A 13,205-nucleotide genomic window follows, 5' to 3' on the forward strand; every position below is an offset into this window, starting at 1 on the left:
AAACAGCCTGAAACAGCTGACTAGTGTCTGCAGATTTGTTGTGCTTTTTTGCCCATTAATTTTTTTTTTTTGTCTGGGTCTGTGCTACAAACAATAAATAACTAATCTTGCCCAGTGGGTAAACTGCTGCCAGAGCCTCTCCATCATCATTTCTCAGCAGTCAGTTCTCCTCGTCTGAGTCATGACGCAGGGATGCTACTATTCCTGCAGATTATCCTCCCAAGAGCTGTGAAATCAGCTTACTGCATGCCTCTTGCTGCTGCTGCGGCGCTCAGCAGACGTCAGCGTGTGTCCTCTCCATCTTCTCAGGCTGTCTTCACAATTACATCATCAGCTTAGAGAGCCATTTGATATGATCTGAAGCAACCAGGAATTGTTCGAAAGTGGGAACCTCTCATCCATCATCACACAGCTGGAGCTCCAGCGATCTCCCTGTCTGGTTACAGAGATCAGGGATTTCTAACCTTTGGCATCTCACACACGTGACTTTGAGATGATCAGCAACGGTTGTTTTGCTATAAAATGAGACATTGATAAGAGTTTTGTGATCAGTTTCTGAATTTTCTGAAAGTTTTGTCTTTCTGATTCCAGTTTTAGGCAATTCAAATTTTTCTTTAGACTGTTAGACTACAGAATTTAAAATATATATTTTCTTTCCTTCCTCCTGTGAGGAGCCATTATTTATTTAAATTGAAAGCAGAGATGTCACACCATGCGTATGAAAGAGCCATCACTGTAAAACAAGATTTCACTAATATTTTATTACCAAGTCAAAATGAGACTAGTGTTGCTTGGTAAAACTCTAATAGCATTTTAGATTTAACTTAGGGATTAGCACTGTTAGCAGCATTACTGAAATACCAGTCTCTGTGTGTGGAAATCTAAGTTCTTAACTCAGTGGTTTTCAAAAGGCCGCAAACAAAAATCCTGAAAATAATTCAGAGCAATTTTGCTGTTGTTTGTTCAGCCTTCCTGTTATCTGTTGAAGTGTCGCTCTCTCACTCTGTCGAAGGCTGGATTAACCTCAGGTCAACATGTTGTATCACATACAGATTCCTTTTATATGGCTTCCTATAATTTTTGTAGGAATGATTTAAGACCCATCACGGGTTTGCAGAACCTGTGAGTCTCTGTGGAGGGATTTTGGCCTCTTCTTCCTTACAGGACTGTTTGAATTCAGTCACATCGGAGAACTTTTGGGGATGGAGAGCCAGTTTAAGGTCACACCTCTGGATCTCAGTCAGAATTAGCCCTAGTCACTCAGATGTGGCCCTGCTGGTGTGCTTTACGTCATCATCCGGCTACATAACCCAGGTTCATGTTGTAGGACGCTCTCCTTCAGCGTTGTCCCACAGGTTCTGTTTTAGTGATTACCTGCTCGTGCTGATCAGGCGGTAATCATTTGAAAATGTCCTGTTGTACTTACTGAGGCTATCTTTGTCCAATTTAACGTTATTAGATGAGCTGAAAGATTTCAGTGAGACAAAAAAAGTTCAAATAAAATAAATCAATTAGGGGGGAAATATTGCTTTAATGAACTGTTCCTTATTCCAAACAGCTTTTTCTAGTGCAGATTTTACAAATCAATATTGCAATGTTGATATACTTGTAATATATTGCTCTGCCCTATTTATGTATTTTTTAGCTGTCTGGTTAGAGCTCATTTACTTCTGGTTTGTAGTTCTCCAGAGTAATTTTTTCTTTTATTCAAACTGGACTTTGCATTTCAAGTCTTCAAGCTAATTTATGATTAAAACTCTTGAAATGTCAGAGCTGACTGATAAATCATTACCCCAAGGGAGTCTTATAGTTATTTAGTCAAGAATGTGGTAGTTGAGAAACCTGCTAAGATTTATAATAGCCACGATAAAAATAGCTGTAATCTACTAAAAAGGGGGGCACTCAGAGTTGTTTGTGTGGACACACACATTCGTCAAACAAGGTTGTGGTTAACCCTCGGGTTTCAGGGAGAGAATGAGAGACCTGTAAGGAAGTACTTTGTGGTCTTGGCTTTTGAGATGCAACACCCGGATATGCAAACTCACTATGGTCTATGCAAACCTGTTCCTGGCACGCACACGTCTCCTATTTCTGAGCAACGGCCAAACATTACTCTTGTTGCTGCTGTGGCTTCTGATTGAGAGGCGGGAGTATAAAACCATCAGTGTCATCTGTCATCATGTTTGGGTTGAATAAAAGATGCAGTTGTCCAGCTTTTCTTTGAAATGTAAAAGCCGGGAAGGAAGAAAATTACCCAAGACACAAGTCAGGAGAAATTGAATGTTCTACATCTAATACCTGACATAATCATTTCTTTTTTTAATTCTCTGCCTTCTCTAAGCAGTCCCCTTTGGTGAAAACGTAAAACATATTTATTTCTTTTCTGAAAGACTGAGAGGAAGGTTAAGCGATGAGCTCTGAAGTTTTATTTGCCTCTCTTGTCTGTCAACGCTCCTTCTCGTCTTCATCTTCCCGTTTTCTTCTGGAGGTTTATCGGCTGCTGTCAGTCTAGTTTTCACGCTTTCACCCCGGCTTTGCTCTCCTCTTTCTGTTTCACTTTCCCTTCTTCTCAGTGGAACTGCAGGCGACTGTCTTTCTGATCAGATTGGAGCAAACATTTCCATGTGCTGTTTGCGCTCGACAACTTTCCGTGACAGGTGAACACCGCTGCCATCCTGTGCTGAACAAAGCAGTCAAATTACTTTGTGGGGTTATATTACAGGGCACAGCCCAGACTGTTGCCCCAGCACACAACAACAAAATAGTCTGGTTACTCGGATCATTGTTTAAGAACCCTGATTTAGAGTCGCCCTGGAAAACTTAATCTTTATTAACCTACTTCCATATTTAGGATCCACGAAAACCAGTTCCAGTGAGCTTACGTCGGCTCACTCCCACCGTGAGCCGAGTTCATGTGTCGCGGTTCTCCCCTGGAATGAAAGCTAGCTTGGGAACCGAATGGGGCCAACCTTTGTCAAAGCCTGTCTGAGAATGTCCCGCACTCCAGCCAAAGACGAAAAAAAATCTAGGCTATTGTGTTATTTTAGGGCTTTTTGCAGGTCCTTTTTCTCCCTCTGAGGAAAGGCTCATGTGCTGCTGATTATTGTTTAGATCCAGTAATCAGACTCACCTTCAGCCTCCAGGCGAACTACTCTACACCGGCCTTTTTTCTTTTTTTTTTGTGTCACACCAGCTGTTATGGATCCTGGTTCTTGTAGATGACTGAACTGAACTCTGTCCATGCATTAATGCAGCGTTTCTCAACCTGGTGGTCCTCAGGGCCCACTGTCCGTCATGTTTTAGATGCATCTCTGCTCCAGAACACTTAATTAAAATGATTTCATTACCTCCTCCGTGACAGTGGAAAAACACTCCATCAGTGGCTAAAAATGCAGTGACCCACTATACTGAAGGCCCAACCGTAATGATAAGATTGTTGTTTATTGAGATTTTATAGGAATAATACGTCTTATGCATCTTTTTTTTTTATTTTTCATTCCTTCCCGGCTTGGTTTCATCATCACGTTACAGTGAGGGAAGTAACTTGACTCCTGCTCATCACTACCCAGATTTCCGCTTCAAGACGTACGCTCCGCTGGCTTTCCGTTACTTCAGAGATCTGTTTGGCATCAAACCAGACGACTATCTGGTAAGACCTAAAATCTTTCCAACACTCCAAGTAGTTGATGATTGTTTTTTTTTTTGTTGTTGTTTTTTACCGAGGCAAATCAGAAAAGTGTGCCATACTACCAAAACCTTGAAGAACAGTTTTTCACATCATTTACAGCTGCAGTTCTCTGCCAGTTCGGCACATTTAGAGTCCAAAAGTTTTATTTACTCTTTCCAAAATAGCTCAAGCTCATTCAGATCAGATGGTGTGTGTGTGTGTAAACATTAGTTTCCAAGTCTTGTCACAGATTCTGAAATTAATTATAGAAAGGACTTTGACTAGGCCATTGAAACACATAAATGCACTTTGAACCAAGCCGTTCCACAGTAGCTCAGGCTGCATATCAAGGCCCATTCTCAAGGCCCCAAAAAGTTCACTGAAAAGCCATATTAAAATATGTGAATCCTTTTAAATTATTTTTTTAAAGTGGCAGAGATGCTCATAGAAGTCATTGTTAAAAAAATTAGACAAAAACATTTTGTCTCATTTTGTGTGCAGTAGTGTACAAAGTGTTCATGTGCTGACCACTAGCAAATGGTGCCTTCTGTCAGTGCTGCACATTTTTTAAAGTAATTTGGTTTGTTTGACCCCACCCCTCAGTGATGTTACATCTAAACATTCCCCACAAAAACTCCTCATGTCAAGTACTTCCACAACATTCCTCTTAGGATGTTAGTGGCTCCCAAGCAAAAGCTTTCTTCCTGTTTAAATGCATTCATGGGAAAAAACAATCAAACAAGTTCAATGTACGACTGTCATTGGTTGTTATTGTGAGTCGTAATCCCCAAAATGGTGAAACATAAGGCAGCTGGACTTCTGCTTCTGTCCAAACAGTTTTACTAAGATTTACTTCAAGGACACATATTCTGGTATTTTTAAAAAAATATTCTGAGCCCTTTCAGATTCAATGTAAAGCCCAGATGCTACAAGCTAATTCAAACCATTACACATTTTGCTCCGACAAGATATGAGCAGAGGTGATTAGTTCAAGAACTGATTAAAAAGTAAAAGTTTAGAAGTTTTTGTCAACCTCTTTTTTTGTTTAATCCTGTTGTTTTTCTTTTAAAACTTCTTCAGGAATCAAGTAAGAATCTGCAGAAGTCCCTTGTTTTCGAGCTCCTCTTTATGCTTTGTTCTCAGAACCAAATTAGATTTTGTGTGATGTTATGACTTTATCCTGTTATGACTTTATCCTGTTATGACGCCGTTTGCCTATTTCCCATCTGCCTCCAAGCCCTTTCATAAATCCAGCCAGCTGTATTCTTGTTTTTGAACGCTGACATTATTTCTGCATCAGCAACAAAAGACAAAAAAGAAAAGAAAAAAAGAATAACTTCAAGGCAGAAGAGCGAGGATTTCATTAGGCGCGACAAAGTAGAGAGGTTGCTACAGTTAGTTGTGGCTTCAGGTGGTGATGGATTCAGTCAGGCAGAGGCCACGCAGCCGAGGCTAATTAAAACTAGGAATAAAAGCACATATAAAAGGATGATAAGCTTCAGATGTGTTTGTGCCAGTTATTCAATGTGACTGCAGACGGTGGTCGGCTGTCTCCAGGGACAGGGAGCAGATGCCTCCAGTGTTTCTCATCTCCTCTGAACATGTTGCTCTCATAACGCACCGATTAACATCCAGCACTTCTCCACAGTCTGCTGCTTACTTTCGGTGCCACGTCTGGATTATAGTTTACCATTAATGTTAAGATTTTCCTTATTGCTGTTAAAATGTGTCTGATTAACCTAGAGCTGAAAAGACAATGTTCTGTCTTGGCAAAGTGATACTTGCTTCCTAGAAATAATAATATTCAAAAACTAATAAGAGCCACAATCTCTCAGTCTGAAGGATGAATTCTTTTGAGGAGGATCGAGAACTTTTCTGTATTTTTTTTTAGATTTCAAGATTTATTTAAAGTTAACTATAACATTAACACTTTTGCCAAAATAAGAACTGGAATGAAAATCATTAACAGCTAGTAATCATGATATAATGTAAAACGTGGAAAAGGTGAAGCACTAGCAGTGCTTTTCCCACATGCACTAAAAGACTGCCTGGGTTATTTTAAAGCATGCATTCACACAAAGGTATTTTGACTATAGCGACTTGGCAAGATGTGGAGATTCTGGGACCCCTCCTGTGTAGAGTAAGAGGTTACCTTGGATCTACCTTTGCTCCGACAAGGACATTTTGAATAGACCTGGAGAATAGGTGTGTAGCCGCCAAATCTGAGCTGTGCTTGTGCACAAAAACAATTGACTGTTCATCTTAGATGGGAGATATGTTATTTTTAGCAAATGCCAGACTTTACTGTCTGTTATCATTGTTGGATCTCAGTCATGCTGTTATGAGAGAGGAAAAAAATGAAGGTATGAAAAGCATTCATAGCATTTGTGTTTAGATGCCCCTAAGAGGGAAAAAAACTACAGAAATTTAGCTATTCCTCATTCCCGCTAAGTCCTAAGCTTCATAAGAGATTTATTGCCATTTATCTCTTGTAGTTTTAAACAAACAAAAAAATGTTTGTCTTTTTTTTTCCATATAAACTTTTACAGTGTTTCCATTTTTAGTCTTCTTGTTTAGAGCTGCTCTAGTTTGATTACACTGTGGATGAAGCTGCTCTCCCGAAAGCCTGATCCTTGCTACGTGTGAAACGCTAAATTGATGTTATGATTTTCCTCCCTCAGTACTCACTCGTAAATGAGCCTTTGATTGAGCTGACCAACCCGGGCGCCAGCGGCTCGCTCTTCTACCTGACCAGCGATGATGAGTTCATCATTAAAACGGTTCAGCACAAAGAGGCCAAGTTTCTGCAGAGGCTGCTACCTGGATACTACATGGTGAGGAACACGGTTCTTTTTTCTCTCTTACGCTCGTATTATGAGGCCATTTACCAAAACTTAAAAATATTAAACAACAACAAAAAAAAACCCCAAAAACAACCATGACTGTTGAGTTGTAAAGGTTTCATTTTTTATTTCTGGTGAAATAAAACAAAGCAAGCATGATGGGTATTCTTCTAACTGAAAACATGGAGGATAATGAGAATGAACACAAACAACTAATAACACCAGCATGAATGTTGGAATCAGCTGAAGTTAATTAAAATATATGAATTCCCAAGGGTTATATTATACTATATTGTTTTGGATTGATAACTGCGGTGAAATATCTAAAATAAAATCAGGTTGAATGCAGAAGAGAGAGGAGTTGTTAGGGCCTCCAGATATATTAGTATGTTGAGTCGTTAGTGACAGACTTCACTGTGAGCAGGTGAACCATGATTAAAGCCTGGATGGATGGAAATTATCAGTCAACAGTTTTATATCTGGGATGCAGAAATAATTTTTCTTGGTAACGTATCTAATGGCTACATCATTGCGTTACCGTGCACAGTGAAAAATCTCTTCCTATGGTTTCTTTCTATTAAACTTAATTAGATTTATTTAAGAGCATTATTAGTAAATATGGAACATGAAAATGAAAAGAGTTTTATGATTATTGATATGATTGCTACTAAAAACTGATTTCTTTTGAAAAAAAAAGATATTTCTACTGTAATGCAGCTTCCACAGATCAGGTATCCTTCCCTTTTGTCCTAATAAACAAAATATGCGTTAATAAAAGTGTGCCAAGTCTGAAAAGTCCTGCATGTTAGATCTGAATGTTGAATGCAAGCACTGTCTAAACCCACAGAACCTGAACCAGAATCCGCGCACGCTGCTGCCCAAGTTCTACGGCTTGTACTGCATCCAGACGGGGGGCTTCAACATCCGACTGGTGGTGATGAACAACGTGCTTCCTCGCTCGGTCAAGATGCACTACAAGTACGACCTGAAGGGATCCACCTACAAGAGGCGAGCGTCCAGGAAAGAGAGGGAGAAAGCCCGTCCGACGTACAAGGATCTGGACTTTCAGGACATGCATGAGGAGGGGCTTTACTTTGACACAGAGACATACAACAACCTGATGAAGACCCTGCAGAGGGACTGTCGGGTAGGTGGATGTTCTTCAGGGTGACAGTCGACTTGCTCTGAAACAGAAGAGCTGTTTTATACTGGAAATGAATTCTTGAATAATCGTCTCTATCTGAGAGGTCAAGAACAGAGGAGACGTCACACCAGGCGAGAGAGCAGTTGATGTAAAACCGGGTTTTACTAATTTGAACAAAGACAAAATTAATCTTAAGTTTTAGAGTTTGATATTATGAGATTTAAAGGTTGTAAGCATTAGTCTTCCTGTAGTTTGCTGAAGTTGGCCTTGGTTCAGGTTGCCTCGTTCACTATGTGACAGCTGCTACGTAGCATAAAAGATCACAAGTAATGATTAAAACTGCACTTACCAGCTAGTAACAATAACATTTTCTTTCCAAATTGCTTCTCTGTCTTAATTTTTAAACCTCTAAAAATAACAAAAATGAAGTGTTCTGCCTCAGTAACAAAAATCACACCAAAGAATGTTGTTTTCACTGCCACCTGGTAGCCTATGCATGTTCAGATAAACATTGGATTGTTAAGTTTCCAATTGATCAGTCACCCACCGATTACTCTGTCCATTTACTTGCAAATAAATGTTAACCAGTACAGAAAAAAACAGTAATATAACAAGCCAAGATGCTCAAGGTGGTCTGGATTTCCTGGGGTTTGGTTTTATAATCTTGGTTTTAAACTGCTACACATCCTCATCATTTTCTGTAAAATTCATTTTCTGTAAAATTTCTAATTAGGTCGTTAGCCTTGGAGGATAACGCTCTCAGAAAACACCTTTACCTTGATTCAACTTCAGAGGGAGGCTGTCTGTTTGACCATTAAATTTGGTAGCAGTGAAATAAAAAGCTATTATTAAACAGCAAGGCACAAAGCAGGTTTTTGTGCGGTGATGTTCCTACACTGCAGTAAACGGCCTCTTGGGACTGCTTCATCCCCTGAATTACAGGAAGTTGTTTAAGTAGCTTTGTTTCATGCTCTTTGTCAGACAGTTTGAGCTGCGAAGGTGTAATATCCTGGTCAGTGTAGCGTTATCAGGGTATTACTGTAAACGTGGACTTACCCAGAGACCAGGAAGGAAGACTTCCTGGCAGAGCTGGAGCAACCTGCCTGGCCTGACAGCCCTGCATCAGAACATCTAACAATATAATGATTCTAATTACACCAAACTCAATGTTGCCCTCAGTTTTTAAATATTGGGACCACATGGGCAACAATTACAGTAAGTGAGCTTTGGATATATTTAGTTTGTCCTGTTACATAAGGCTCTGGTTTTATTTAGAAAGAGAACATTATGTGATAAAGTTCCTTTTTTTCTTGATAAAGTTCATTTTACATTAGTGTTGCTATTTTGGATCAATCAGGAGGTTGTTTCCTGGAAATGTTTGAACATGTGTTGATTTCCCACCTCTTTCCAACTGGGGCTATTTTTAAATGTGTTTGGATATGAGTGAGGTCAAGCTGGAGAGATTGCTGTAAATTCAAAAAACCTTTATGCCACTTGCTATCTTATATGTTGATATTCCCAAAGGTTCCCTACTTTCATTTGTGAAAGTTTTCTTGAGCAAAGTGTCCAGAGTGACATCTGACTTTTTGAAAAGTCACCGCTTCTTTAATTTTTAACCTAGCTGCTTGAGGAAATAGACAAACCTTTTCCCCAAAGTTTAACAGTTTTGAGATAAAGGCAAGAAAATGTAATTAAAATATATTAAAAGTTTTTGACTCTATTTTAACAAGGTGGTATGCTATTGTTTAACCAGACAACAACAGCTGTGTTGTGTCACTCGTTAGCACCGACTCAGCATGTTAGCATGCTAGCAAGTTTGACTTAATACCAGTGTTGATAGGGGAGATAAAGCTGGTAAAAAAGCTCATTCTTTCTCTGACAATGAAGCATTCCCATCAAAAGTCTTTCATTATTTAAAAACATTTACAAAGTTTATATCTTGATTCATATGGTAATCTAAAAACGATCAAACAAATCAACATCTTCAGGTAAATTCAGTTGCAATTGAAATCAAAATCATTTGGTTGCAACTTAACTATTTTATTACCATTTCATTCACAAACAATTATGTTAATGTTTTAATAATATTTAACTTAATTCCCCAACATTCATTTCTGCAGTGTGTGAACATGCTACATGTTTTTTAGCAGAACGTGTTGGAGCCTCAGCTCTGTGTGGTGTGTCATTGTCAGGGCTTCCTGCGCTCGCCTTCTAAACGGGAAGCAAAGTGCTCTCTAAGCAGAATCTCAGTCCATTTCCATGAGTAAGCAGCCAACCCCGTAACCCCAGAGGGGACCTGAACACAGGAAGGGCTGTCAGGAGCCAAGCAACAGAAGGGTGGAGGGAATAAAAGAGTTTTTTTTTTTTTTACAAGGGTTCAGGATCACTTCCTTTTTTACATCAAGAGCTTAGATATTATGCATTTTAGCAGGTCAGAGTTGAGCTGGAGCCAGAGCGACAGCGAGAAGAAAAGGACAGATTCTCATTTGAGTTACACGGGACACTTGTAGCAAAATGCCGGCTGTGCCGTCTTCCTTTTAAGTCTCCTTCCCGCCGCAGCTCCCCTGATAGCGCCGCAAATGCCGAAACGTCATTAGGCATTAATAATTAATGTTGAACTCACAGAGATTGAAACAGAGAAGGTTAATGGGAGTGTGAGTGTGTGTTGGTGCCACTGGTGTGATGGGGTTTGTAATTAGTGCGTTACAGCGAGACAAACACGACGGTGACAAGCTGTTCAGAGGACTTAACTCGCACCAACCCCGACACTGAAGATCTGCTTTCTTTTGGTTTTACAGCAGAGGCTACATTTATCGTTAAATCATTTTTAAGTTCAAACAAATATAAGCGTAAATATCTGGGTTCTGCCTGCTAATACTCGTCCTGAGCTTTCCGATATAATTTTTGTATCTCGCCACACTGAAAGCCTTCTGGCATAAAGGTATACCAAGATTTTAAAAAATTATTGTTTCAACACAGCTAAAAATGTCCAAAGTTTTTATAGAGCAATAGAGTGCACCTCTTCCCTCCTACACAGGTCCCTGCACACTGCTGGTCAGCAGGCTAAAAAGAAGGCTTCTGCACTTTAGACACACTTGCAATTAAGACAGACATATGCGCTTGTTTGAAAGTATTTCTAAATGCAAAAAAATATATATATTATGCCGTGACGAATGTATTGATGGTGTTTATCATCGTTTCATATTATTTTATCTGCAGCTGGAATAGTTAATGCATTTATTTTCTTTGAAGAAAATGAACTGGATCATGTCATACTTTTTTTATAAGTCCTTATAAGACTTGTTATACTGTGAGAATCTTATACGAGCCCAAGGAGAACTGTTTACTAACACACACTTATGAATGAGCATCTGGAGGGCGTTGGGAGGACTCTGTGTTTTTCCCTGGGACAGTTTAATATGAGGATGAGATGGGGATTTATCACAAATTGATTAAGATTGGGAAACTCTTGGTATTTTTTTCTCTACCGACCTGTTATTTGAATGATGGGGTTGCAAGTCTTTTCAAAAAGATGTGATGTCAATAGTTGAAAAAGTTGACAAAGGGGAAAAAGGCAGAAGCAACAGATTTTAATTTAACAATTGAAGTAAACTTGTAGTTTTTGGTAGACTATTCCTTTTGCTGATGATGGACATTTAATTGGTGTAAAAAGAAAACACTCCAAAAATAGTAAATGTTAGCTCTCCAGCGATCCAGAAGGAGAAATCGTTCAGGCAGGGTTAAATTCACAAAGCAATTAGTTCACACTAAACATACACAAACCTGAGTTTACGCATTACTCTAATTAAAAAGAATCATTGACACATCGTCATATAGAAATGCCACTCTGAACAACACAGCAGCCGTGACCCTAAAAACTTTAGAAGTCCCATTTATCATTAAATTCTTTAAAGTTCAGACAAATATAAGAGTAAATAGCTGTAGATCAAGGCAAACCCTAAATCTTGAGATTTTTGAAAAGCTGCCAAACGTCCAAGTCCATCATGTTTCCTGACAAGTGCCTGTTAAAAGCTCAATAGCATAAAGCACAAAGCAAATTTCCTGTAAAATATTAAGCCTTCCCGTTGCTACGAATACCTAACATTCAGCTTTGTTTATGTCGTAACAGAGATGAGTGTTGTAACTATTGCAAACTGTGGGAAAACGTATTATGGTGCATTCACTGATCATGAACAGAACATTTTTTTTTTGACTGTCAAAGAAGAAGTTCAGGCTCTTCAAGCTAACAACCATCTGATTCTTGTCATCAGCTGATTTTTCTGCATGTCTCTTGGAAAAAAACAGGCGTAAGTTGCTCAAACATCCAGAACCTAAAGGCCATGTGTTTACCTGCATGAATCCAGAGCAGAAATAGTTCAAAGAACTAATGATGTGGCACTACTTTGTGAAATTCCCCCTAAGTGTCCTCTCAGAACCAGCATCGGTTTTTGGCTTCAAACATGAGCAGAATTGGCCGTGCGTTGTGCATTTGGAACAGGCAAACTCAAACTTGAGAAAGCTTTTAGTGTATTAATGTCGCTCCAAAATGAGACACGAGAACAGAGCTCTGGTCTACCATTACTAGAGAGGAGATTGATCGGTAGAGTGCTGGGAGGGTATGTGAGATGCATTAGGGATTCGGACAGAGAATCCAGTGACGGAGCCCAGCTGGTGTATAATTATTATTCCCCCTTCACTGTAAGAGAAGTGAGCTTCGTTTGAAATGCGAGCAGATAACACATCCAAGGGGACACGCCCAGATCTCTGGAAAGTCGGTCGCTTCATTTTCCGAAGTCAGAGAAATATCTTTCTGTGTGTTGTCATGGGGGAAAGCTGAGGCCTGAACATGCGGTAATGGCTTTCTGTAGGCAGCGCCGTTCAACATGGTTGCTGTTTGAATAGGCTGTGGGAGTTTTAGAGAGGGATGCAAATTGTTGATATGGAAAAAGCCAAAGCCCGGACAAAAGACTCTGTGTTTTGTTCCAGTCAGTCGGTCAGTCATTATGTCTGTCTTGTGTTTCAGTGTTAAAGACGGATCTGAGTTTGAAGGGGAAAGATAAAAGCTGTCCCTTTCCCCAGTTTTCTTTACACTTCTTTTCATACTCTGTGCTGCGAAGTTTATTTATGAGCTTCGAGCCAAAAAACAAGCGAGTGTTTGTTTTGTTGATGGTCGGTGTCCTTCACACTTCCTGAGCTGCTACAGAAACACAGCTCAGTCTGAAGGAGGTGGCCATCTGTTTTTCAGAGCCACTTGCTGCAGTTTGAGTCACCTCTTTGTGCAGCTCTTATTAATAGCAAAGACGTGTATTCAATTACATACCTTAGTTACACTTACAACTGTATTCCCATTGATTTCTCATTGCTCACTGTAACTTTACTGCTTTCTCCCTAACGGCCATTTAAAATGAAAAATCTTTGCGCTGAATCTTTTCAAGGCTAAACCATAGTGCAGCCATTATGCTTAAAGCATAACGGCGTTTATGTCTTAAGCATTTCCACTTTCAATGTATTTTGAAAAGCAGTGTATAGTTGTGACAGGAGAGTGAGGGAG

General features: G+C 39.5%; 1 protein-coding gene across 1 annotated transcript in view; it reads left to right on the forward strand.

The window, feature by feature from the left end:
* The window catches only part of pip5k1bb (phosphatidylinositol-4-phosphate 5-kinase, type I, beta b), a 40,292-nt gene that overhangs the window by 15,397 nt on the left and 11,690 nt on the right, over nt 1–13,205 (forward strand). Inside the window, exons 5-7 of the mRNA XM_032577920.1 lie at nt 3,532–3,649; nt 6,349–6,501; nt 7,358–7,657. Of these exons, the coding sequence (XP_032433811.1) occupies nt 3,532–3,649; nt 6,349–6,501; nt 7,358–7,657 (571 nt within the window). The remainder of the gene's footprint in view (nt 1–3,531; nt 3,650–6,348; nt 6,502–7,357; nt 7,658–13,205) is intronic.

This window comes from Xiphophorus hellerii, chromosome 12 (genome assembly GCF_003331165.1).
Source record: "Xiphophorus hellerii strain 12219 chromosome 12, Xiphophorus_hellerii-4.1, whole genome shotgun sequence".
NCBI classification, from domain to species: Eukaryota; Metazoa; Chordata; class Actinopteri; order Cyprinodontiformes; family Poeciliidae; genus Xiphophorus; species Xiphophorus hellerii.